The 25,050-nt window shown below is 38.2% G+C and overlaps 2 protein-coding genes and 1 pseudogene across 3 annotated transcripts; all 3 read left to right on the plus strand.

The window, feature by feature from the left end:
• The first annotated feature begins 7,295 nt into the window (after positions 1-7,295).
• Positions 7,296-10,161, plus strand: LOC113014136 (uncharacterized). The gene is made up of 3 exons (XM_080298475.1): positions 7,296-7,434; positions 7,647-7,706; positions 7,933-10,161. The coding sequence occupies exons 1-3, from the start codon at positions 7,395-7,397 to the stop codon at positions 9,273-9,275; spliced, it is 1,443 nt and encodes a 480-aa protein (XP_080154601.1). The 5' UTR covers positions 7,296-7,394; the 3' UTR covers positions 9,276-10,161.
• Positions 10,162-12,538: 2,377 nt separating this feature from the next.
• LOC113012992 (uncharacterized) lies at positions 12,539-14,585 on the plus strand. Its single transcript, XM_026153486.2, has 3 exons — positions 12,539-12,678; positions 13,160-13,207; positions 13,413-14,585. The coding sequence occupies exons 1-3, from the start codon at positions 12,672-12,674 to the stop codon at positions 14,336-14,338; spliced, it is 981 nt and encodes a 326-aa protein (XP_026009271.2). The 5' UTR covers positions 12,539-12,671; the 3' UTR covers positions 14,339-14,585.
• A 4,921-nt stretch (positions 14,586-19,506) lies between these two features.
• Positions 19,507-23,813, plus strand: LOC113014127 (GTPase IMAP family member 8-like; annotated as a pseudogene). The gene is made up of 3 exons (XR_013902633.1): positions 19,507-20,063; positions 20,490-21,356; positions 22,295-23,813. The product of XR_013902633.1 is annotated as a GTPase IMAP family member 8-like (transcript).
• Positions 23,814-25,050: the final 1,237 nt, after the last annotated feature.

Raw genomic sequence — 25,050 nt, forward strand, 5'->3', positions numbered from 1 at the left:
GCAGTCTGAACATGAATACAAAAAATGTACATAAATGCACAAAGATGCACTTTACCCAAATTTTTATTTTCGTTTCAATGTATCCCAATATTGATCACAAAACCTTTTTTTAAGAAAATAGACCAGTTAATCTCTCAGTTTATCTGGAACAAAAAGACACCCAGAATAAAAAAGATATTTCTCCAAAGAGCCAAGATTACAGGAGGAATGGGGTTGCCTTGTTTTCAGTTTTATTATTGGGCCTGTAATATACGTTGTATGTCATTCTGGGGTGGGGAACATAGACCTGATTGGGAACGGATGGAAAGTATGACTTTTTTCTCCAATACTCTTAAATCTTTGGTTCATTCAAACTCAGATCTGGGTAAGCATAAATGTAAAAATCCGGTAGTGTCTGACTCACTAAAAATTTGGTCTCAAATTAGAAAGCATTTTCATTGGCGTCAATGTTCAATCTTTACACCATTAATTCATAATCAAGCATACACATTGCTCTCAGGATCAACATTCCAGCTATGGACTTCCAAAGGGATACACACAATCAAGGATCTGTTTATTGATAATCTTTTTCCTTCGTTTCAACAACTTCAACAAAAATTTTCCATAGAAAACAGAGATTTTTTCAAGTATTTACAAATACGTCATTTTATTAAAGAAACGTTTCCATCCTTTCCCAATGAACCACAAAAGCTAGTTTCAGATGATCTATTCTTAATGAACCCGCTAAAGAAAGGAGCTATTTCTAGGATCTACAACCAACTTTTGCAAATAGACAGTACAACTACATTGGACCACTTGAGAAATGCTTGGAGTGAAGAACTGGCTACTAACATCACTAAAGATCAATGGACTAAGGCACAAGAACTGGTTCACTCCACTTCTGTCTGCTGCAGACACGGACTGCTACAATTTAAGGTCTTGCATAGGCTCCATCTGTCAAATTGAAGGTTTCAAGGATGTTTCCTGGGGCCGATTCAAGATGTGATCGATGTGGCCAGAATTCTGCCTCATTGTCACATATGTTTTGGACATGTCCTAATATCACTACCTACTGGTCTAAAATATTTAAAACTTTGTCTGATATTTTTATCAGATTTATAGATTATAGATTACTTTAATAAGTAAAGCTGAGAGGTTTGGCCTCCTCTCATATCTGCCCCAAGATTATATATATGGGTCTACGCAGGTGTTGTTGTTTTTTTTTTTTTTTGGGGGGGGGGGGTTCGTTTGGGTTTTTTTTTTTTCTTTTTTCCCTCTCTCCCTCCTTTGAATATACTTGTTTAGGATAATAAATGTGTATGTATAGACATAGATATGATTGTTTATATAATGATAATTATATTTTATGTAAAAAGGATGGGGAGAGGAAGGAAGGGAAGGGGAAAAAGAGGGGAGGGGAAGGGAAAAGGGGGAAAAAAAAACTATGTCAATGTAAATGAGGTATGTACTTTGTTGCCTGATTTGAATAAAGAAAGGGAAAAAAAATGCACATATAAGTCACAAAGGCATGCAAGCCTGCACAGGCATGGCAATCAAAATGGCCAGAGGGGCCCAGAAACAGGCCTTAAGTAGTGCTCTGCTGATTAACAATTAGCTGGACTCTGAGCAGCATCCAATCAGGACAGAGGAGGTGGAGCCTAGACAAAACAAAGAGTTAGTAGGAAGAAGAAACATCCCCCTGGGGCATGTAACAAGTACATAACAGTTGATTTAATATTTTCATCACAAGCTGAATATACAATGTTTATAAATGTTCCTCTTAATAATTGTGCTTTGGTAAATGCATCAAACACATTAAACACAGTCTTTCTTAATGAAAAAGTACAAAATATATATAAATATATTATGGGTGCTGCCATATTGTGCTCCTTCCTGCATTCACTTTTGTAACTGAAAGGTATGCTCTCTCCTGAAGCATACCGGAGCATCCATTTCAAGGTGGAGAAAGTACTCAAAACAAGGAAGAAGGAACATACACACAAAACAATAACAACAGAAACAGAGAGAGAAGAATTACACAGTCATTAGGAAATAAGATAAAAGTCAGTCATCAGGTTAGTGTGTTTGAATGTCATCGGTAGTACCATAAAAACAAGAATACAAATTCAAATTCAAATTATATTTGTCACGTACATAGTCATACACAGTACGATAACTGCTCGTGACCTAAAGAAAAAAAGAAAAGGCTATGAATAAGATAGGAAATAAATATGAAAATTAAAAAGGGTAAATTTTACTAGGAAGGAATAAAATAAAATATAAAAATTAAAGTTACAAGTTACTGGCTACAAGTTAAAAAATAAAATAACTGTACAACAAAATACACAATACACAGTATAGAACTATATAAGAATGTATGAAGAAATATAAATATATATATATATATGCACAATAACAGCAGCTGTACAAGTATTAACTGGAAATGAAGAATATAGTGACCAGTGTTGTGCAATCCACATTATTTAGTGTCTTGTGCAGTGCAAATATGCTTAAAGTGATTAAGTGATGAAGTGAAAACAATGTCCAGAATGTCCAGTGTGTGTGTAAGAACCATATGTGTGGGTCAGTACTGTGTGGTGGTGTGATTGAGAGACCGTATCGCCTGCGGGAAGAAGCTCCTCCTCAGTCTCTCTGTGTTGGTCTTCAGGGAGCGGAATTGCTTTCCTGACCTCAACAGAGAGAACAGTCCGTTGTTGGGATGGCTGAGGTCCTTCACGATCTTCCTGGCCTTGGTCCAGCACCGCCTGCTGTAGATTGAGTGCAGGTCAGGGAGCTTGGAGCAGATGGTGCGCTCAGCTGACCGCACAACCCTCTGTAGAGCTCGTCTGTCCTGCATGGTGCTGTTCCCGAACCAGGTTAAGATGTTTCCTGTCAGGATGCTCTCTATGGTGCATGAGTAAAAGTTCCTGAGCACCTTGGAGGGCAGTTGGAAGTCTCTCAAGCGTCTGAGGTGGTAGAGACGCTGACAGGCCTATTTTTCACCACGGTGTTGATGTGACAGGACCATGACAGGTCCTGCGTGATGTGAACTCCGAGGTATTTGAAGCTGTCCACTCTCTCCACTGGGCACTCGTTGATGACGGGGGTCTGGTAGTTCCTCTCCTGCTTAGTGTTGAAGTCCACTATCAACTCCTTTGTCTTACTGACGTTTAGAAGGAGGTTGTTCCTCTGGCACCAGTTCTCCAGATTCCTAATCTCCTTCAGGTAGGCCGTCTCATTGTTGTCAGAGATCAGGCCCACCACAACGGTGCCGTCAGCAAACTTAATGATGGTGGTGGAGCTGGCAGTGGCCACACAGTCATATGTGTACAAAGAGTACAGCAGGGGGCTCAGAACACACCCCTGGGGGGCTCCAGTACTGAGAGTGGTGGAGGCTGAGACATGTCCGCTCATCCTTACTGCCTGTGGTCTGCCAGTTAGGAAGTTGGAGATCCACTGACACATAGATGAGCTGAGTCCCAGATGCTCCAGCTTGGTGGTGAGTGTGGAGGGAATTATGGTGTTAAATGCAGAGCTGTAGTCTATGAAGAGCATTTTAACATAATTCCCCCTTCTAGTGTCCAAGTGAGTGAGTGATGTGTGGAGGAGATGAGAGGTGGCATCGTCTGTGGAACGATTGGACGGTAAGCGAACTGTAGTGGGTCCAGTGTGTCTGGTAGTGAAGAAATGATGAAGTCTCTGAGCAGGCGTTCAAAGCACTTCATCACTACTGAGGTGAGGGCTACAGGGCGATAGTCATTGAGAGAAGCAGGGTGGGGTTTCTTCGGGACAGGAACAATGATGGACTCTTTGAAGCATGTGGGGATCACCGACTGAGATAAAGAGATGTTGAATATCTCAGTGAACACAGGAGCTAGCTGGTATGCGCAGTCTCTTAGGATACGACCTGGGATGCCGTCTGGTCCTGCTGCTTTCCTGGTGTTCACTCTCTTGAAGGCTCTCCTTACTTCATGCTCGGAGATGACGAGCACGTTTCTGGTGCTGGCAGTATCTTCCTGTCTGCAGCCGTTAGCGCCGCTAGCACTAGCATCGTTGGAGTCCTTAGCTGCAGCCTCGAAGCGAGCATAGAAAGTGTTCAGCTCATCTGCCAGAGTCACGGCCGCGTTCGTCATACCGGTTGTTGGTGCTTTATAGTCCGTTATTGTCCTTAGTCCCCGCCATAGGCTCCTAGAATCACTCTGTTGGAGTTGTGACTCTAGTTTCCTCCCGTAGCGCTGCTTCGCCTCATTCACCGCCTTCCGCACGTTATATGACGCGGCTTTGTACGGGTCCATGTCCCCCTGTCGTGAGTCCCGTGTTGTAGGCAGCGGTGCGGGATCTCAGAGCGTCGCGGATGGTTTTATCCACCCACAGCTTCTCGTTGGGAAACGTTGTGATAGTCTTTGTCTCCACGGTATCATCCGCTAGTTTCCCGATGAATCCCACAACCGCTTCCGTAAACACGTTGACTTGGAGACATGGAGCTGTTTCTGAACATGTCCCAGTCTGCGTCGTCGAGTGCGTCCTGTAACGCGGCCACCAATTGATCCGTCCAGCGCGCGACCTTCCTCTGAACCAGAACTTCCTGTTTCGGCCTTCGTTTGTATTTTGGCATGAGGAAGATGGCGGCGTGATCGGATTTGCCAAACGGAGGGCGAGATTGTGCCTTGTAGCCGTCCTTGACCGTAGTGTAGCAGTGGTCCAGTGTCCTTTCACCTCTGGTGGGGCAGGTGATGTGTTGATAAAAGTTCGGCGCTGCGCATTTGAGGTTGAGGTATTAAAGTCCCCCGTCACAATAAGCGCAGCGTCCTGGTGTTGTGTCTGGTGCTGTGTGAGTGCCTCATGCAGCTCGCATAAGGCGGTGACCGTGTCCGCTTGTGGTGGAATATAAACGGCACTTATAATGACCGATGTAAATTCCCGAGGTAGATAAAAAGGACAACACATGATGGACAGTAGTTCCAGATTTGGTGTGCAGGAGCGTGTGAGAGGAACAACGTTCGCACTGTTGCACCAATTGTTGTTCACCATTAAACACACGCCTCCCGTTGACTTCCCCGAGTCCCGTGTCCTGTCCATGCGGTGAACCGAGAAGAACTCGGCTGGCTGGATGGCGTGGTCCGGCACCGCTGGGTTCAGCCATGTCTCGGTGAAGCAGAGGAGATTGCAGTCCCGAATGTCTCTCTGGAACTTTATCCTGGCCCTGAGGTCATCAAGCTTGTTCTCCAGTGACTGGACGTTGGCGAGCAGGATGCTAGGCAGAGGTGTGCGGTGTGCACGAGCTCTCAGCCTGTTGCTGATGCCGGCTCGCTTCCCTCTAGGCCGCCGCCGCTTCCCTTTGTTCTCCCTCAAGATCTCACTCGGCCAGCTCGGATCCAGAGTTAAAAACTTCGAATTGTGAGTACATTGTATACCAATAGAAACAAGAGTGTCACTGTCATACCTAATGTACCCAATGGTGATGATTTTGCCGATTTAGAGACGCTGAAAACTAACTTAAAAAACAAAGACAAAGAAAAGGTGGTCGGAGCAGTCGTGACGGCAGCCGACCTCACCGGCGCCATCTTTTGGAATAGCAACAAATATAAAGGAATTTGCCAAACTAAGAACAATCTTTCTTCACTAAAAAACTTCTGTTTTTTTGTTGTTGTTTTTTTTAAAGCCTAGATGTATCCCATACTTGCTCTTTATGCACCTCTCCCCCTCAGCTACCATTTCAAAATAAAAGTTGAAAACTAAATGAATAGTACACAAAAAAATGGAGGATGCTCAAAATCAAATGGACAAATTGACATACTTTTAAATATTGTTTTTAAACATTGGATGAGGCAGTCAGTGACTACCTGCTGCCTAGAACCCTTGGAAATCACCAAATGCTGTTTTTCCTGCTTTGCCATCAGAGCCACCTTCAGTGGCTGCTTGGCTGTGGCTTATTAAGCATTTAGTCTTATATTTAAGAACTGAAAGCATCCTGTTTTGGAGCACACACGATAAATATGTTCTAGGTAGAGGAAGAACTCAAAACAAGGAAGGAGGAACAAAAAAGAACTTAAAAAACAAGGAGAAAATCAGATAGACTTCAGGGAATGGATCAGAGACGGGAGTTGCATATCAGATTAGAGTCTTTACTTTTGACCAACTTTGCAAAATAGTTCATGGAAAGATTTTGTACAACCCTTTGTATTAAAGCTGAAAGCCCTTCAATCAGTTATTGATTCATTGACTTGATTGATTGGCCATCTCTCCAACAGCTACAACTTGACTACAATCGGGCCATGCAAGAGGACAACAAGCACAACAGCAAATCAATAACTGAATGGGTAAAATGCCATTTCACCTCCTGTATTCAAATGCAGCTCTAAATACATACAAATAAACCCAGTTTTAATAGTACTTACAAATTTTAAATCACTCCAAAACGTAAAGGACAAACACAAGCTGGCACTCTAAAATAATACATTCCAAACAAATTCAAGTATTGATATCCACATTTTTTAAAATGTAGCCTTCAATTATATGTTGGCTTTCACTCACTGAAATTTAAAAGCCTTTACTTTTTCAAAGCAAGTTAAAATAATTACACCTCTGGAAAATGACCAGCACCAAAAGATTGTTTGAGTTCAAGTCACAAAAAGTAAAACTTCAATCTGAGCAAAAAAACCCGACTGGGTTACAATTAATGTATTTGTTTTAATATGTTCTGTGTAAAAAGGAAACAAAATGCATGCAACAATTTGTTTCCTCATAAAGGGAAACCCCCAGCTATCCCCACCTCCAATATGAACATATTTCTAATAGCAAGTGAAACTAACCTGGAAATCTTCACTGGGTTTAAACGCAACAAGACACACAACATCGCCGCTTCTTGCTCATTCACTGCAAAAATGCTTGGTAAGTTAATCCTATAACCCTAAAGACATAATGATATCTGCATTTTAAAAATTAAATTTTAAATAACTGAAAAAGACAATTGGATGAAGTTTTAAGATTATTATCTATAAACCTGTAAGTTGCAGCAAGCCAAGCTGGATGCTTGTATTGAGAAAGGACAAATTATTATTTTATTAATCTTATCACCAGATTGCATTAATTATTTGATATGAGTAATGTAGTAAGGTCTGTTTTGGGAATTAAATTTAAATCTCAGTTGGACTTTTCACATAGAGTAATAATCGATAATAAGTGTACTGGTCAGAATAGAAACAGAGTAAGAAATGCAACAGTGTGTGTTTGTGTGCATTGTTGTTATTGTTGTACTAATTAATTATATATTATTATATTATAATTGCCATTATTCTCTTCTGTAAGGGTCAGTGAGGCAGTCTAAGGATGTATGGATCAACTTAACAGGCCCTGGATTTGAGCCTTTGACAGAGGCTTTCTTTGGGCCAACTATTACAGTTTTGCAGGAAAACATGGGACCAAAACGAGTCACAGCACAAGCAGAAGACACAGGTATTCAAAATAAATAAATAAACACAACTTGTGTGTGTGTGTGTGTCATTAGGCAATATAATCTATGCAAGCCATTAACTATTTCCTCTCTGTGTACTGTAGCAAACTAGCTGAGTTAACATCAGTAATCATTTATGTGACGACGTAAATAAACAGTCCTAAGCAAAGACAATAATTTCTATTTGTTATTCTAACTCATTTTGCTTTTTTAGTTCCACCAACTATGATTGTCATGGAAGGAAAAACAGCTGGGGTTCAAAAGTACATCAAAGGTAACAACATCTTTGAGGAGACATGAGTGTGACTTAGTTGCATTCCTCAAGTAAACCAAGCTTGCCCTGTTACAGAGTGCTCTCCTAGTCTCATGCTTTTCTTATATGGAATAGCACAGAGGTAACCTGCGGAGCATATTTAAATTTTCAATGGTTTTCCTTCCTGCTTTCTTTTCCCTCTAATAAGAGCACACATAGGTTATTAATGTTCTGTCTTCATTTTCAGTGGAAAAAATGTACAGGATTGTCCTGCTGGGAGGCAGTAAATCTGGGAAAAGCAGCCTAGCAAACAGCGTGTTGGGAGAAGATGTGTTCAAAGTTGACAACACTGAGTGCAAAACTAAGTCCAAATCTCTTCATGGAAGAAGAATTACCCTGATCAACACTCCTGATTTCTCTGGCCCAGGTAGATCAGAGGAGGAGCTGAAGCCTGAAATACTGAGGTGTATCACTGAGTGCACTCCAGGGCCTCATGCTTTTCTCATTGTGCTCAAAGTGGAGAAATCCACAGAGCAGCAGCAACAGAAGGCTGTTATTGAGAAAATACGTCAGTATTTCTCAGAGGAAGTTTTCAAATATGCTGCAGTTGTCTTTATTCAGGATGGACCAGACTCAGATGAAATGAAGATGAAAGACTTTATAGATCAGAATAAATATCTGAGTGATCTAATGAGGAAATGCAAGAGCCGATACCACATCATTAATAAATACAGCCGACAGGGTGACATCAGCCAGTCCCAGGTTACAGAGCTGCTCAACACAGTAGATCAGATAGTTGCAGAAAACAAAGATCGGTGCTACACCAGCAAGATGTTGCCACAAGGAGACACCCACAATAAGGCTAACAACAGTGTCTCTAAGAATAAGATGATCAAATTGACAGGCTGTGCAGCAAAATCAGTGGCAAAGGCTTTCTCTGGACCAGCTGTTGTAGTTTTAACCCCAGGAACAACAAACGGAGCAGAGGAATTAATTGGACAGAAAGAACCTATATCAGAAGTGAAAAACAAAGGTTCCCTGACAGAAATTACAAGCAAGGTAGATGGAAAAACAACAAAGAAAACAGGAGAAGAAGGAGGGAAGACAAAAGAAGATCCACTTCTCCAAGGAGAAAGAGAAGACGGCAATGTTGCTCAAAAAGCAGGAGGACTGGAGTGCTTTGTTCGTTTCCTGTTTGGTGTAGTTGTAGCAGTAGGAGCACCATTATTAAAGGAGGGAGCTGTATTTATTGTATCAGTCATAGCAAGAGCGATAACATTAGTGGCTTCAGCTTTAGACTCTACACCACACGCAGCAGGAACAACAGATGCAAGAGCTGGAGGGCCAGCAGCAAATGTGGTAGAAACACTTAGAAGAGCCTTAGGTGATGGTAACGTACCAGAATGGGTAAGATGGGTAATAGAAAAAATATTCAATTTATTAGAGTGGATAAGAAATGATTGTGACTTGTGGATAATTGTTTTCATCTCGTTACTTCTGACATGGTATCTTCTCAAAGTACCATTTTTTGGGACACTTCTGGTAATTTTGCTGTTTGTGGTTTTTTTTAAGATTCATGACATGATCTAATTACAACACTAGACAGAACTGTATGATTGTGTGACTGGTTTAATTTAAAGACCAACATCATACATGTTTTAAAAGATACAGGATGCATGATATGGTCACAAATATTGTTTAAGTCATTGTTTCTTTTGTTTTTGTTTTCTTAAAAAGAAATATTCTACTCCATGAAGAAAAAAACATTTTTTCTCTTTGTCTATCTTTTTGTTGTAATATCATATTTCCAACAGAAATTATTTTCCAAACATGTATACATGTCTTGTAGTTGATTCAGTTTACTATGGGTTACTGTACTTGTGTCTACCTTTAGATCATAGGTGTCAAACTCTGGCCCGCGGGCCAAATTTGGCCCGCAGCCTACTTACATTTGGCCCGCGAAGCCATACCAAATTACTATCAGAGATGGCCTACTGGTATTATACAGCTAATATATATATTGTTTAGTATTAAGCTTTGCTTGTTCCATATTCAGTTTTTCAGCAAAATGTGTTTGAGTCCATAAAAAAAAGATTCATTCTCATATCTGGAGGAATAAATATATTTCAATAAATATTAACGTTAGCCCGCAACTTTGTTCCAGTTTTGAATTTTGGCCCACTGAGTATTTGAGTTTGACACCCCTGCTTTAGATTATAAAAACAAAAACATAATCCAATCAGAAATTAGTGTGAACTCAGTTTATGCTTTCTGTCTTACCATATTCTCTGTTCCACCAAAGAATTATAACTGCTTTTATGTAATGCTCTAAAAAAATGTAATAATATGGAATTAGTAAATACATCTTAACATATATTTTGTCTTTATTCTGTACGTCTTTGGGTATAGTGTATCAACCTTGTGCAAGGTTTCTCTTTTATGTATAAATAAGCAATAAAGCAAATAATTAACTGTGTTTTAGTTGCTTCCTTTAATCACACCTAAGGCTGAAACCACGCCCCCAAAAGCCTTATCTGGTGTCTCTATAATGACATCAAACTCTAAAAATCTTGGTGCATTATATATACATTTTCAGAAATAGTGTAATGTAAAAAGTCTGTCTCTGACACGAATATATCCCATCAAGCCTGCTGGTGGGCAGCAAAGCATGCATATAATCCAAACCACTGATTTTTATATATTTATTATGTTTTTGTCAGCTTGTAAAGTTCACTTTTACTCTGTCGAATACAGAAACAAACAGGTAGAGTCAGAACTCACTAAAACTATAATGTTTTTAGTACAACATGCTGATGTCTGACCTTTGAACGATGACCTTAAAGCATTACATACTAAAATGGTGTGTATTATAATCTTTATACATATGACTGGGGCACAACTAGCTGAAATCTTTGGCCTCTATGAGCTGTAAAAGCTTTAGATTTTAAGTTATATTCATGCAGTGTGAGATTTTGCGAAGCGTTATGGCGTCATTGTGATGTCACAGGGCATCGTTTTGAAACAAAGTATGTTGCGCAGCTCTCTCTCTCTCTCTCTATGCCCTTTCATATGAGTAATTATTTATTTAATAAAAACTTAGTTAAAATGCAGAAAACTAAATCCTTACTGCTTCCATATGAGTTACAGTTAGGATTTTTTTCTTTTCTTAATTTTGTTTTGTATTCCCACGTAGTACATTTTAAATTATTTGTAATTGAAGTGCAGAAATCCAACTGTAATTCAAGTAATTTTGGATAAACTGTTTAGTAATTACAGTGATTTTTCTATACAAAAGGTCTTATCACACACAATACAACAACAGCACTGCTGAGCAATGAAAGACAATAATTTCCTGGTCGAGCAAAGTGTAGCATGGCACAATCACACCAATCAGGGAGCATTTACACATGGCGTGGTTTGACACATTTGCACTGTAAAAAAAAGGGTATTGGCTGCAGGAAACATACAGTAAAGACTATGTGAGGCCATTAAAAATCATGCGCAGTGCCAATTTTGGGTCTAATAGTCGGGGCAGTTTATCCTTCTTTCTATGTGAAAGGGTAGAAACAGTAACTTATTTTAAGACACTCAAAATTAAATAAACAAACTCAAATAATTTTAACATAATAATTTGCCATCACAGCCACCTTCAGTTTACTTCAGTTCCTCCTTGTTTGTTTTTGCTTTGTATTCAAAAAGTGAAAGCATCCTCTCTTGGAGCATTCAGGACAAACCAGTTCTGGGTAGAGGAAGTACTGAAAACAAGGAAGGAGGAAGAAAAACAAAGAATGAAAAAGATGCTTATGGTTTTAGAGTTTGTTGATCTGTGAAATTCAAGAATGTGTCAGCACAACATCAATGATGAAAGGCTTACTATTCACAAGTGAAAAACAAATATAAAAAATAAAACAAAGCTCATAATCATAGACTCCACATGCATCATTTACCATTCATGAGTTCAATTACAAAAAAAGACTGAACAGGTATGGCTTGTTTGTTTTCTAAAAAAAAAACATGGAAGCTGAAAAAAAAAAGACTTCTGGAATAATTTGGATAGAAGGACAGAAGAGACTGAGGTGGAGGCGTTAGCTGTGCGACGTTTGATGAAATCCAAACCCAGCATATCAGCATAAACACGTCACAGCACCACACAGTGGTGGACCGGTGATGAGTTGAGCTTCTCTTACAAACACGAGAAATGGAAACTTTGCAGTTATTGAGTTGACAGTAAACACCTCTGTATGTCAAAGCACTCAAGAGTAAAGTTTGTGATGCCATCTGTCCAACAGTTAAAATGTGATAGAAATTGAGTCATGCAACAGGAAAATGAAGAAAAAATGAATAGCTAGAAAAGAAAAAAAATCAAGGTGCTCTCATAGCGCTGTCAAAGTCGAGGCCTCAGCTGGCAGGACTTCAACAGCACTGTGCAAAAACCATTCATGGCAAAATCAGGAATTTCAGTCATTATATTACATGTACATTTTCAAAAAAAATATTATTATCAGGTCAAACGAAATTTACTTGGTTTTACTTTAGTACACACCGTCGTATTTTTCTTAATGGTCATCTATTTCAATAAATAAACATTTGATCTTATTTATTTCGTTTGCATTTTATTCAAAATCATTTCTTCATGTTTATAAAGAGAAACAACCATAATTTCAGTGCATTTTTTCTTATTTGAAGCCCTGGAAGAATACCAGGACTGGAAGATTGGCTACTAAAAAGACTGAAAGAAAAACTTAAATCTCAACAAGGAAACAGAATGAATGACATTGAAGTTATTTGTTTTAAGACTTTATAAATGCAAAGAGGAAACAAAATGTTGCTTACATTGTGTTTCCTTGTAAAGGGAAATCTCCAGTTATCCACACCCCCAAATATTTCTTACAGCCGGTGAAACTAACCTGGAGAAGGGTAGGTCAAAAGCAACAAGACACACAACAGTTATCAAGCTCTGCTCTTTGCTGATTCACTTCAACCAACATGCCCGGTGAGTCCTTTTAATGCTACACTTCTGCAGATATAACATCTACATATTTTAGATAAAATGTTATTGGTTTCGATGGGCCCACACAGCCTGTTTAAAGAAATGACAAATCACTTTGGGTATTTGTGAAGCTTGAATCACTGAATTATTCTGTTAACCAGGTGACATTACCTTTTTGATCTGAGTAAATGCAGACCGATCCAAAATAAAAAGCCAAACTCCAGAATCATCATAAAAACAGATTATTACTTGAATGTTTGTTTTTTGCATGCTCACACAGACTCGAGCTTTGAGTTTGTCTTTTCTCTCTTTGTGTGTATTTGTATTTGTGTTTCTGTGTGTATCATTAAGCAATGCAATCTATGGAATGTATGATTAACTATTTCCTCTCTATGTAATGTAGTAAATTAACTGATGTGACAATATGAATAAACAGTCCTGAATAAACTGAATAATGTTATTCTTGCTCATTTTGCTTTTTTAGTTCCATCCAAAAAAGGAAAAACAGCTCAGGCTCAAAAGTACCTCGAAGGTAACAACATCTTTGAGAAGTTATGAGTGTGACTAAGTTGTATTCCTTAAGTAACCAAGCTTGCTCTGTTACAACAGAGGAATAACTCAGAGTAGTCCAGGAGTGTCAAGTTTCTGACTTGTAACGTTCATCCTTCCTGTTTTCTTTTCCCTCCAATAATAGAACCAAATGTTGCTATTTATTTATTGTCTTCACTTCCTTTCAGTGGAAAAAATGTACAGGATTGTCCTGCTGGGAGACAGTGAAGCTGGGAAAAGGAGCCTAGAAAACAACATGTTTGGAGAAGATACATTTATAGTTAACAACACTGAATGCAAAACTAAGTCCAAATCTCTTCATGGAAGAAGAATTACCCTGATCAACACTCCTGATTTCTCAGACCCAGGTAGATCAGAGGAGGAGCTGAAGCCTGAAATACTGAGGTGTATCACTGAGTGCACTCCGGGGCCTCATGCTTTTCTCATTGTGCTCAAAGTGGAGAAATCCACAGAGCAGCACCAACAGAAGGCTGTTATTGAGAAAATAAGCCAGTATTTCTCAGAGGAGGTTTTCAAATATGCTGCAGTTGTCTTTATTCAGGATGGACGAGACTCAGATGAAATGAAGATCAAAGAGTTCATAGATCAGAATGAATATCTGAGTGATCTAATGAGGAAATGCAAGCGCCGATACCACATCATTAATAAATACAACGGACAGGGTGACAAGATCAGCAACCAGTCCCAGGTTACAGAGCTGCTCAACACAGTAGATCAGATAGTTGCAGAAAACAAAGATTGGCGCTACACCAGCAAGATGTTGCCACAAGGAGACACCCACAATAAGGCTAACAACCGCATCTCTGCAGACGCTCCAGACACAGGAAGAGCTGGAAGGCCAGCAGCAAATGTGGAATTAACAGTTAGAAGATCCTTAGGTGATGATAGCGTACCAGAATGGGTAAAATGGGTAGAATGGTTAATAGAAAAAATATTCAATTTATTAGAGTGGATAAGAAATGATTGTGACTTGTGGATAATTGTTTTCATCTCGTTACTTCTGACATGGTATCTTCTCAAAGTACCATTTTTTGGGACCCTTCTCATAATTTTGCTGTTTGTGTTTCTCTTTGAGATTCGTGACATGATTTAATTACAACACCAGACAGAAATGTATGATCGTGTGACTGATTATTCAGCCTCTATGAGGTGTACTTACGATTATTAGATATATTTCTGCATTTGAGATTTTGCAAAATGTTATGGAATCATTATGATGTCAAAAGTGTGTTAAGTGTGTTGCACATCGCTCTCCATATCTTTCCATATATATGATATATGGAAAGTCTGTCAGTATGTTTCTTTTGCTTTACACAATGTAGATACAACTTGGACTGTGACTTGCACTTTATTTGGTTTTTTGAAGGTCTTTTTGTTTTGTGTTTTAGGTGAACATTGACCTTGGGTGGTAATAATAAAGGTCAAATTCAAATGCTTAGCCAACCTAAGCCTATTAACAAACAGGCAGACAGAAAAGAAACAGAAAACGATTACATGCTCCCTCCTCTACAGGGGAGAATGAGGTAACATTCATTTTTTTTTCATGTTAAAGGTTGCTTGTAGTATATGTGTGTATGACAGATATTTGCATTATTGCTGGGTGACCAGTTTGCTGAGAAGCTGATATGAAACACATGAAGCTTTGAATGATAAACAAGAGCGTATCCAAGTGTGTGAACAGCAAAATATTTAAATCAGCAGTTAGTGTAAATTAGCTAGTTAGCCTAATTTCACTTGAGTTTAAGTGATTATGTGCTACTTTTAAGCAATATGCAATACCCCTATAATAAAATAGGTAACATCTCATATTCTTATTAAAAGCAAAAAGAAGAGGCACATTAGCTGACTGATCATTCTCACAAAAACTACTCATAAGCCTATAAAATAATAACACATGAACCTGTAAGGACAGAGTTTTGCAGCTCTGCATGATGATAATACAGCTCTGGAGAAAAAAAGTGACCAACTAAGAGGAAGAGACAACAAGATTGTTGTATTCTTTTTTAAGTCTCTATTTTATCTTGATTTCCATTTTATTTGCAAAGTTTGTTTTTACTCTCAATCCTTAAAAAGCACTGATAAAAAGCAGGGTCAGGAGCACCTGAACATTTTGGCTTGAATGATCATGTCTATCTGTGTTGTATGTGTCTGTCTTCATTATGTCTCTATTGGCTTTTTCTCTCTTGAAAGGAGAGAGTGTGTCATCAGCAGTGTTGGTCAAGTTACTTGAAAAAAGTAATCAGTAACTAATTACTGATTACTTCTCCAAAAAGTAATCCCGTTTCTTTACTGATTACTTATTTTCAAAAGTAATTAATTACTTAGTTACTTAGCTACTTTTTAAAAACACGATTTACAACCTGAATAGTTGATAAAGCCCAATTCTACTTTTTCTGCATAATCCATCATAGAAAATGTAATCAAATGGAAAGGTCCCTTTTTAAAACGTGTTTTATTAGTTTTAAGCTTTTAACTTTATGCATCAAGCAAAAATTTAATTATATGCAACATTCTCTGACTGGAAGAAATTTGTTTAACATTTAAACCTATTTTCTACACATTCCAGCACATAAAATAAAATATTTTTTGTGTTTACACTCACTCTTTCAAATAGATGCAAGTAAAACACAGCAGAAAATAAATAAAGTCAAAGACTAGCGGTCCTTTTGCTCTATTTTCACCCGTAAAGCAGGAGTGTTGTAGGCGGAGGTTTGCCCTGGTGCAGGTGTGCCGCGGCGGTCAGTGGAAGAATCCGCGAGTTTCTCTGTGAATTTCCGTGGTACGGAAATACGTGGTAGCGCACTCGGTGCTTGCTTGGAAGTTTAGGGGGTTTTTTCGCTGTAAAAAGAAGTTTTCTTCTCACGCACAACGGACGCTAATGTTTTTGTCACTTTTTATGGAATCAAACTCAAAGTAAGGTCAGTACTTCCACGCTTTAAACGCTGCATGCTCATAATCTCTCCGCACTCCATTTATTATCCATTGTTGATCTGCACACAGCTGTTGTCATGAACATCGTACTCGCTTACTCGCTTACTCGCGTACTCGTGGGAAACAAATTTCCCACGTGTGGGACTAATAAAGGTTATCTTATCTTATCTTATCTTATCTTACGTCACTGTCATGAGAATTTCTCGCAAAAAAATCACGGGTTTTAGTAAAGCGGTAACGCAGCGTTCCTACAGGAAAGTAACGGCAACCTAATTACCGTTTTTGCAATAGTAATCCCTTAGGTAATCGGATTACATCTCTGGTAATCAGTATTTGTTTGTGTGTTTGTTAGCAGTTTAGCATCCAGAGATTTTAAGATCTTGTGTTCTAATTTTGTGTGAAGGTTGATACCAATAACAGCTCACGTTGATTTAATTTAGGTGAAAATCACATCAAAGTCAAACCAAATGTGATAATGAGCAAAGATTTTATGTTACCCACAATTTTTTAATGGTCATCTTTAAACTTCATAAGAATATACTAGGCCTTGGGGGACATGAGTACCTAAGTTGAATAAGCATTTGACCTTGGCTTCATGTTTGAAGATCAAACTCACCTTGGAAAAAAAAAATCAAGAAATCATATTGAGTAAACATCTTATTTGAAAGGACATGAAAAGAGCTGTAAAACACATCTTGATCCTCTTTTATTGCCACACCAACTGAAGGCTGTTCAAGGCAAAGTGCAAGGCAATATGTTTGTGTTGGCTGTCATAGTAGTCTAAGGAACTTGGAAAGAAAGCAACTGTAAAATCTTGTTGCTTTCTTTCGAAGCTCCTGGATGACTGAGAACCATCACAAACAGCTGTACAACACATTTTTATTTTTTTCCATGCAGTATGTCACCTCACGACATCACAATGGTATTATAACAGGCTAAAGTTAACATGTTGTATATTCATAAAACAAAGTTTTTGCTTTTTCCCTTTCGCAGGAGTTCCAATCTCCAAGTGTTCTTATTTATTATAAGTTATTTGCCTTTTTTTAATCTGCTGCCAGTCACTCATCCAAAATACATCTTTATCTGAGATTTCCTGTTTAAATAAAGATACATGTGTAATATGTTAAACTGCTTCAGAGAAGCTGCCACATTTAAGTCCTCAGAAGTGAATTTCATATATGCTTTATATGTTTTGTATAAATACAACCCAAATGATTAGAACTAAAACCATCATACTTTGGACACTAGATGGCACCACCATCAAGCTCTCTTGTCAAAAATGCACTGCCTACATAAAAGAATCTGTTGCTGGAAGGATTTTTTTTTCTGTGAAAGAGACAAAATGCAAATTTATTAAACTGATTGCCTATTTTATCACTTAAAAAGAACAAAAATGATACTAGCTGAATTTAAGTTTCAGATTTAATATGAATTTTATTTTAATTGTCAAACATATCAGCCATATTTCCTTAATGATAATCATTAATCGCCAAATGTTTCTACCATTACAGCAGAAAAATGTGTACATTTTAGTACAACTAGCATCGTTCCATTTGTTTGGTTTGTCCATTCATGCACAGTTTTCTAAGCCAATCTTGTCCATATTGCATCAGTATTATTGAACTTGACCCCTGACACAGAGCAGTGCCATCTCCTGTTATCTTGTCCAGAGATGCTGTACAGTCCAGTCCAGGCATTGTGAGGTTTTTCCACATACCTGTATGCCAAACAGCTGTATGTACAACACTAAGATGTTTTTCACAAAATAATGTCCTATTTAATTTCACATGTATCAATCTGCTGCCTTACTAGTATTGTTATGGCTGTGTGCTGGCAGGCAGGAAGAGAGGACCCAAAATGCAGGACTCACAGAGGCAAAGGTAACTCAAAAATACTCAGCTTTACTGCTGAAAAGCAACTGAACAAAAAACTAACTAAACTGAGAGTACACAAGAAAATAAACAGGCAGGCTGCCAAACAGAAAGTGAGGGTGAGCAGATGTTAACGACACAACAGAGAGCAAAGGAAACACAGGGCTTATATACACAGGGGAGTAATCAGGGAATGGGCAACAGGAGGGAGACACAGCTGGGAGAGATTAGGGCTAACGAGACAGGAGGGAAGTAAAATTTAACACACAGACATCAGACATGAACCTTCAAGGTAAAACAGGAAACGAGAAACAATTTACAAAGACGCAGATACAAAATAGAACCAGAACATGAATCACAATACAGAAATATACCAAAATATAAGAAACTGAAAAAGCTGGGTCAAAATGACCCAGAACCGTGACAGGTACTCACTAAAGTGTGTTTAGTGTGTTTTATTTATTCAGCCAAACAGCGTTTTTCTATGCCACAGCCGTTTTCTATCTAACATGCACACTCCGATGAACATATCGGAGAGCAACTTGCCATGTTTCACGTGCCGTCTGCAGCAGCCACAGATTGAAACACCAACTTTCCGATTACCTGCTCTGCTTCCTGAACTACAGCCGCCAATAACTAACCTATGATTAATGTTATTTGTCCACAACTGAAACTCAGCACTGTGACTGCTTCAGTCATTGTACTTGTATAATTGCCAAATAGTTTGACCTTACTCAGAAACAAGTTACTCCACCCTAAAACGTGGTATTAGCATTCGGCTGTCATCTTTTCACTGTGACCCATATTCTATGAATCAGGATTCATAGGTAGCCAGTAAAACATGTCATAACTTTTTTTTTCAATTAAAAAACAAAAACACCACGTCCAAAGGGACAGAATCAGCTTTTTGGTATTTACCTGGATGATTAAGCATGCATCAAGATCATTTTTAATCATTTTTCTGTTGCATATTGATGCCAGGCTTATCTTCTAGTTATCCCTCGTTCTGTGTAAAAATAGGTGTCTGAAATAACCATATTTTAACACTCAGAAATGCTGTAAAATGGATAAACAGTGCTGGTATTGACATGTTCTAGATTGAGATATTATGACAAAGTTTTTAAAAATACAGGATCACAATAACAGTTATCAGCTGGTTTCAAAAAGATTGGATTTGATGCAATGATTGCTTTTTAATAACTGAAGTTCATGCACTGCAATGCATGTGTCAGTAAACCTTTAAGAATTCACTTCCTGGCATACTTCATGCATATTTAACTTTGGAATATAACAAGGTACTCGCCAACATTTTTACAGAAATCAGTAAAAGAACAATTATCATGTTTGTCACGGTCCCCTGCCTCTCTGGCTGGCCCACGCTCGCAACAGGTGTTGTTTGTGCTTCTGTCTGTCTGTCTCCTTCTTCCTCTGTCGCCTGGGAGGAACGGGTTTCTGCCTTTGGCCTACACACCTGTGGAGGATGATGAACACCTGCACCTCATTTGCCTGCAACTATTTAGAAGGAAGAAGCGCAGTACTCATCGCTGGATTGTTGTTTGACTCGGGCTAGTGAAAGCCCGGTTAGAAACTATTTGCATTGTTCGTGTGAATTTTGCGTCAGTTGTAGTTTGACTCTTCTGTGCACAGATATCCTGGACCTGTTCCTATTGCCTGTGGAGGCTCGAGAAAGAGCAAGTGGAGAGTGGTAGGCGAAGTAGCAAAGGAGAAGAGAGAAGACAGCGTTTTCTCGTCCCTGTCCCCTTGGATTCCCTGGAAACTCGACCCCTGCACGACTACATCACCTGCTTCACTATTGTACATATGTGCACAATAGTTCTTTCGCACAGTTGGCCAAGTGTAGAAACACACTGTGAGGTAAGCTCATACTTAGTTTGCTGCTGAGAAACAAGTCCAACAGGTACAGAAACAAAACAAAAGGCGCAGTCACAATGTTCACAGGATCTAAGTAATCGTGTGTCTCTCCGTTGATTTTGCTTTCTTCCAAAAACATGGAAGGTAAGTCACACTTAATACCATGTCTTCTGTTTTAATAAATAACATAAATGTGGGATCACAAAGAAAGAAACTTCTCTCCACCAAACCAAAATTTATTGGTTTAGTCAGTCAAGGTTATCTACTCCACTGAATACCTAAAGTAATTGTATAAATGTTACCTAATATATTGAAGGGTGTAATATTATAGCAGAAAATTACAGAGCATATGCTTTCAGCTACTTTCTACAGCTAAGTACTTACTGATTTGTAAGCCTTGGAACATTTTACTTTTACTTTAAACAAAGCAGACTGGACCATCATTTTTCAGTTAAAGCTTGTATATGTTGTCATAAAGGTTTTATTTCACTGTACTGTAAGTTTTTGACTATTTTGTTTTAGACAGTGTAATATATAAATAACAGACAATGAATCATTACTGTTTTATAGACTCAGCAAGAAGGATTGTGGTCCTGGGAAAAACTGGAGATGGAAAGAGTCTTACCAACATCCTGTGTGGAGAGCCTGCATTTAATATAGATCATTACGCCTCATCTGGAACAAGGGAATGCCAGTCAAAGATTATATCTATCAGTGGAAAAACCATATTATTTATTGACACTCCTGGATTTTTTGACACAGACAGATCTGAGCAGGACATGAAGTCTGAAATAGTGAGGTGTATCACAGAAAGTGCTCCTGGTCCTCATGCTTTTCTCATTGTGCTTAAAGTGGAGAAATACACAGAGCATGAAAAGGGTGTGATAGACAAAATAAACCAGTGTTTCTCAGATGAAGCGCTTAGATTTGCCACAGTACTCTTTACTCATGGTGACCAGCTTCCTGAGGGAATGAAGATCGAAGAGTTTGTTAAACAAAACAACGATCTGAGCGATCTGATCAAGAAGTGTGGGGGTCGCTGCCACGTCATTGATAACAAATACTGGAAGAACAACCAGGGAGATGAATACAGGAACAAGCAATACCAGCTGACAGAATTACTCAAAAAGATTAACACGATTATTGATGCAAACAGAGGAGGCTACTTCACCAATGAGATGCTGCAAGAGGTGAAGAGAGATATACAACAAGAGGAAGCCTGCATCAAACGATCTTTTCCAGATATTACAGAAGAAGAAACTGCAACAAAGGCAAAAAATGCTGTGTTTGATATGCTGTTAAAAGCTGCAGGAGTTAAAACTGGAGCTCTACTGGGTTCATTCCTTGGAGGGGAGACAAAATTAATGAAAGAAGAAATAAGTGTAGGTTCAGCAGCAGCAGCAGCTGAAGTGAAAGGAATACTTCCAACAACTTGGGGTACCTTTTTTTCAATCAAACATTTCTTTCAGCCTCAAGTGTTTATCAGTGATATATGTGACAAAATTATATTCAGTAACCAAGATTTAAATACTCACACAAACACACACACACACACACACACACACACACACACACACACACACACACACAAAACATATTAAGGATAAAACTGTTGTCGGAACCATACTGAATTTCACCAGAGAAACACACACACACACATACATTTGAAGAGAGAGAGAGTATGCATAGTATGCAAACAGCTACCAAACATCCATCATAATTTGTCATACAATGAGAACAGGACAAATCAACAATTGACAATGACTAATTAATATTCACCACCTAACTGTAATGCCATTGTGATCAGATGTTTAAAAACAACAATCTAAGTTTTGAATTTGACACTGTGATGGTAAAAATTATTTCAGTAGTATCCAATCAAATCATGATGCCCTTAAACTGAAGGATTATTAAAAGCCATTATTAAAATAAAAAAATAAAAAAGAAACCTCAGCCTCTTGGGGGGACCTTCTGTTTGGTGTGGAGAAAAAAACAAAAACAAATCAAGCTCTGACTGATACCATTTTATTATTGTTATCAAGATTGGGGTGTACAGGTGAACCCAAATGCAGGACAAGGTGACTTAAATAAAAGCAAGCTTTAATATAACAGCCCAAAATAATAGAGGGTCCAAATGTATTTTTAAAAAAGTCCAGAAAGAAGAAGAAATAAACTAGATATTATATATAATATAACAGATATTATGAAGAAACTAGAAATTAATTAGTCAAATTATTTAACTCAGGGCAGGACATGAGGGAGTTTACACAAACAGTTTGAGAAAACTGGGGAGGAGATAGGAGTATTTAAACACTGAGGGCAGACTGGGGATGAGCAAGACAAACAACTGACATTTAATCATTACTGTCTTATAGTGCCACAAAGAAGGATTGTGCTCCTGGGAAAGTCTTCAGATGGAAAGAGCAGTACTGCCAACACCCTGTGTGGAGAGCCTGTGTTTAAAGTAACTCATACCCCCAAATCTGGAACAAATGAATGTCAGTCAAAGTATATGAATATCAGTGGAAGATCCATATTGTGTATTGACACTCCTGGATTTTTTCACACAGACAGACCTGCGCACGAGATGGAGTCTGAAATAGTGAGGTGTATCACAGAATGTGCTCCTGGTCCTCATGTTTTTCTCATTGTGCTTATGATTGGGAAATACACAGAGCATGAAAAGGGTGTGATAGACAAAATTAATCAATATTTCTCAGATGAAATATTTAGATTTGCCACAGTACTCTTTACTCATGGTGACCAGCTTCCTGAGGGAATGAAGATTGAAGAGTTTGTTAAAAAAAAGTACAGCTCTGAGCGATCTGATCAAGAAGTGTGGGAGCCGCTGCCACGTCATTGATAACAAATACTGGAAGAACAACCAGGGAGATGAATACAGGAACAACCAGTATCAGGTGGCAGAATTACTCAAAACCATTGACAAGATTATTGAGGCAAACAAAGGAGGCTGCTTCACCAATGAGATGCTGCAAAAAGTGAAGAGAGATATTCAACAAGAGGAAGGTCGCATCAAACAGTCATCTCCAGACTTAACAGAAGAGGAAACTGCAGCAAAGGAAAAACAATCTGTGTTTGACAATCTGAGGTTTAAAGCTGCAGGAGTTAGAGTAGGAGCTCTACTGGGTGCACTCCTTGGTGGAGCAATAAAAGAAGACAGCACTGGTTTAGCAGTAGGAGCAGCATTAGGAAAAGCAGCAGGAGTAGCTGCAGCAAAAATAATGTCAGACGCATCAACAGCATCTGGCTCATCTGTCACAGTTTGAACTGGGTCTGCAGAGCCAGCAGCTGAGTAGCATCAAGGTTTGAAACAGGTGATAGAGCTTACATACAAACTATAGCACTAAACCACATTTTTTGAATGTATGAAAGGGTTAGAAATTAAATCTCAGATTTTTTCCATCCTCTGTTAAGCTCTCAATAAAGTACCTTTAAAATCCACAGATGTACAGGATCAGCGTATATTGCTAGATAACTGGGCACAACTACTCACATTCACCTTTACAAGTTGCCATCAGAGAGTCATTATTAAATTTATAGAATGGGAAGTTTTGGAATCTTTTTGTTCATCGTGATTGGATTTCTGTATTTGCACAGCATAAAGTTTCTTAAGAGTTTTTGTTGAATGCTTACTCTTAACATATAAATGAAGTAACGTATGCTTAATATAATGTGTGAATTTTCCCATTATGCTAATACAGTCTTTATGTTCCAGTTTATATTTTAAACTTTACCCATGAACATGTCCATTACTCCAGCTTAAAACATTTCTATAATAGATCTATAACTGTCAAATAACTTTTGCTTCTGTTTTGTGACAGTTTCTTTGTTACAAATGTTCACTAATAAAACAGCTAATTTTATCACATGTAACCAAGTGTCTTGAATTTTTCTTGACATATTTCATTTATTAGCTGAATAGCCTCATGTTAATGATGAGCAGTAAGTAACAGATTCAGTTACTTACATTTCAATTAAATAATTCATTTGTTATTTTCTTTTAAAAACAGAAATCAGTTTAAGTCAACTTTACTGTAACCTCAATTTAATGCTTTTAAGTGTTGCTCACGTTGCCAGACTACTATCAAAGTTTCACATATTGAAAAATGCAACAACAAATGAGACTAAATAAATCAAAACAAAATGCAGACTGTGGTATTCTAGGAGTATCAATCAAAACTTTGAAAAAAATATATATAGTTCACAAAACAAGAGAATCTATGCAGTCAGTAGCATTAAAGAAACGTGTGAAGGCCTATATAAAAATAATTCATAAACAGTGGTCCCTCGCTATATCGCAGTTCAGCTTGCGTCCTGATTGGCTGTAGACCATTGTCAATCAATCTCGTGCCGTGTCTCCTCTACATTACACAATGTGTTGAGCTTCGATCACTAGCAGTGTGACTCTAAAGTGCTGTATTGTATGTTTGTAAGTTTTCTCCCCAACAAACACAACAATGTCGACAAAACATCGCCACCTGCGGGTGGACTTCTTTTTCTACAAGGTTTGAACTTTGAGAGTGTTTAAACAAGAGAGAAAAGTATGAAAATGTCCATGCCTGTCTGAGAAAAGTGTATAAAGTGTGTAGTGAGGGGTTTTAAAGCCTTACAATATCTGTAATAATTATAAATAATTTAATAATTATTTCACTTATCACGGGTTATTTTTATAACGTAACTCCTGTGATATACGAGGGACCACTGTAAAAGAAATAAATTCCACTTTCCTGAAGAATAGAAATAAAAATATTAAAACATCCCTAAGGGCAATGAAATACAGCTTAACTTTTTCTTTCTTCTTGCATCATGATCTTTTTGTGTGATGTAGTTATTTATTATCTTTATCTCTGCATTGCAGCACTTTGGATTATTATATGTAAATGTATGTACAGTGTGCGCAGTGTTTTGTTCGCTTCTTTTGGCTAAAACCCAGATAACAACTTAGACAGGTAGCAGAAGCGAAGCACAAGTCAAGTCACAGTACAAGAACAAAAGCAAACGACTCACTGCAGAGACACATCATGAGCCAGATTGTATTTTTGACACACTTTCCTCATCATGGAGGGGACAAGTAACTTTTAAATAGACATTACTCCAAAAATATGATTTT

Source organism: Astatotilapia calliptera, chromosome 3, assembly GCF_964374335.1.
Source record: "Astatotilapia calliptera chromosome 3, fAstCal68.1, whole genome shotgun sequence".
Lineage (NCBI taxonomy): Eukaryota > Metazoa > Chordata > Actinopteri > Cichliformes > Cichlidae > Astatotilapia > Astatotilapia calliptera.

Bases quoted from the DNA above. Each gene is read 5' to 3' on its own strand.
- LOC113014136 (XM_080298475.1), top strand. From the start codon at position 7,395: ATGGGACCAAAACGAGTCACAGCACAAGCAGAAGACACAG. The intron at 7,435-7,646 runs GTATTCAAAATA...TTGCTTTTTTAG, and splicing joins AGCACAAGCAGAAGACACAG to TTCCACCAACTATGATTGTC. The intron at 7,707-7,932 runs GTAACAACATCT...CTTCATTTTCAG, and splicing joins GGTTCAAAAGTACATCAAAG to TGGAAAAAATGTACAGGATT.
- LOC113012992 (XM_026153486.2), top strand. The intron at 13,208-13,412 runs GTAACAACATCT...ACTTCCTTTCAG, and splicing joins GGCTCAAAAGTACCTCGAAG to TGGAAAAAATGTACAGGATT.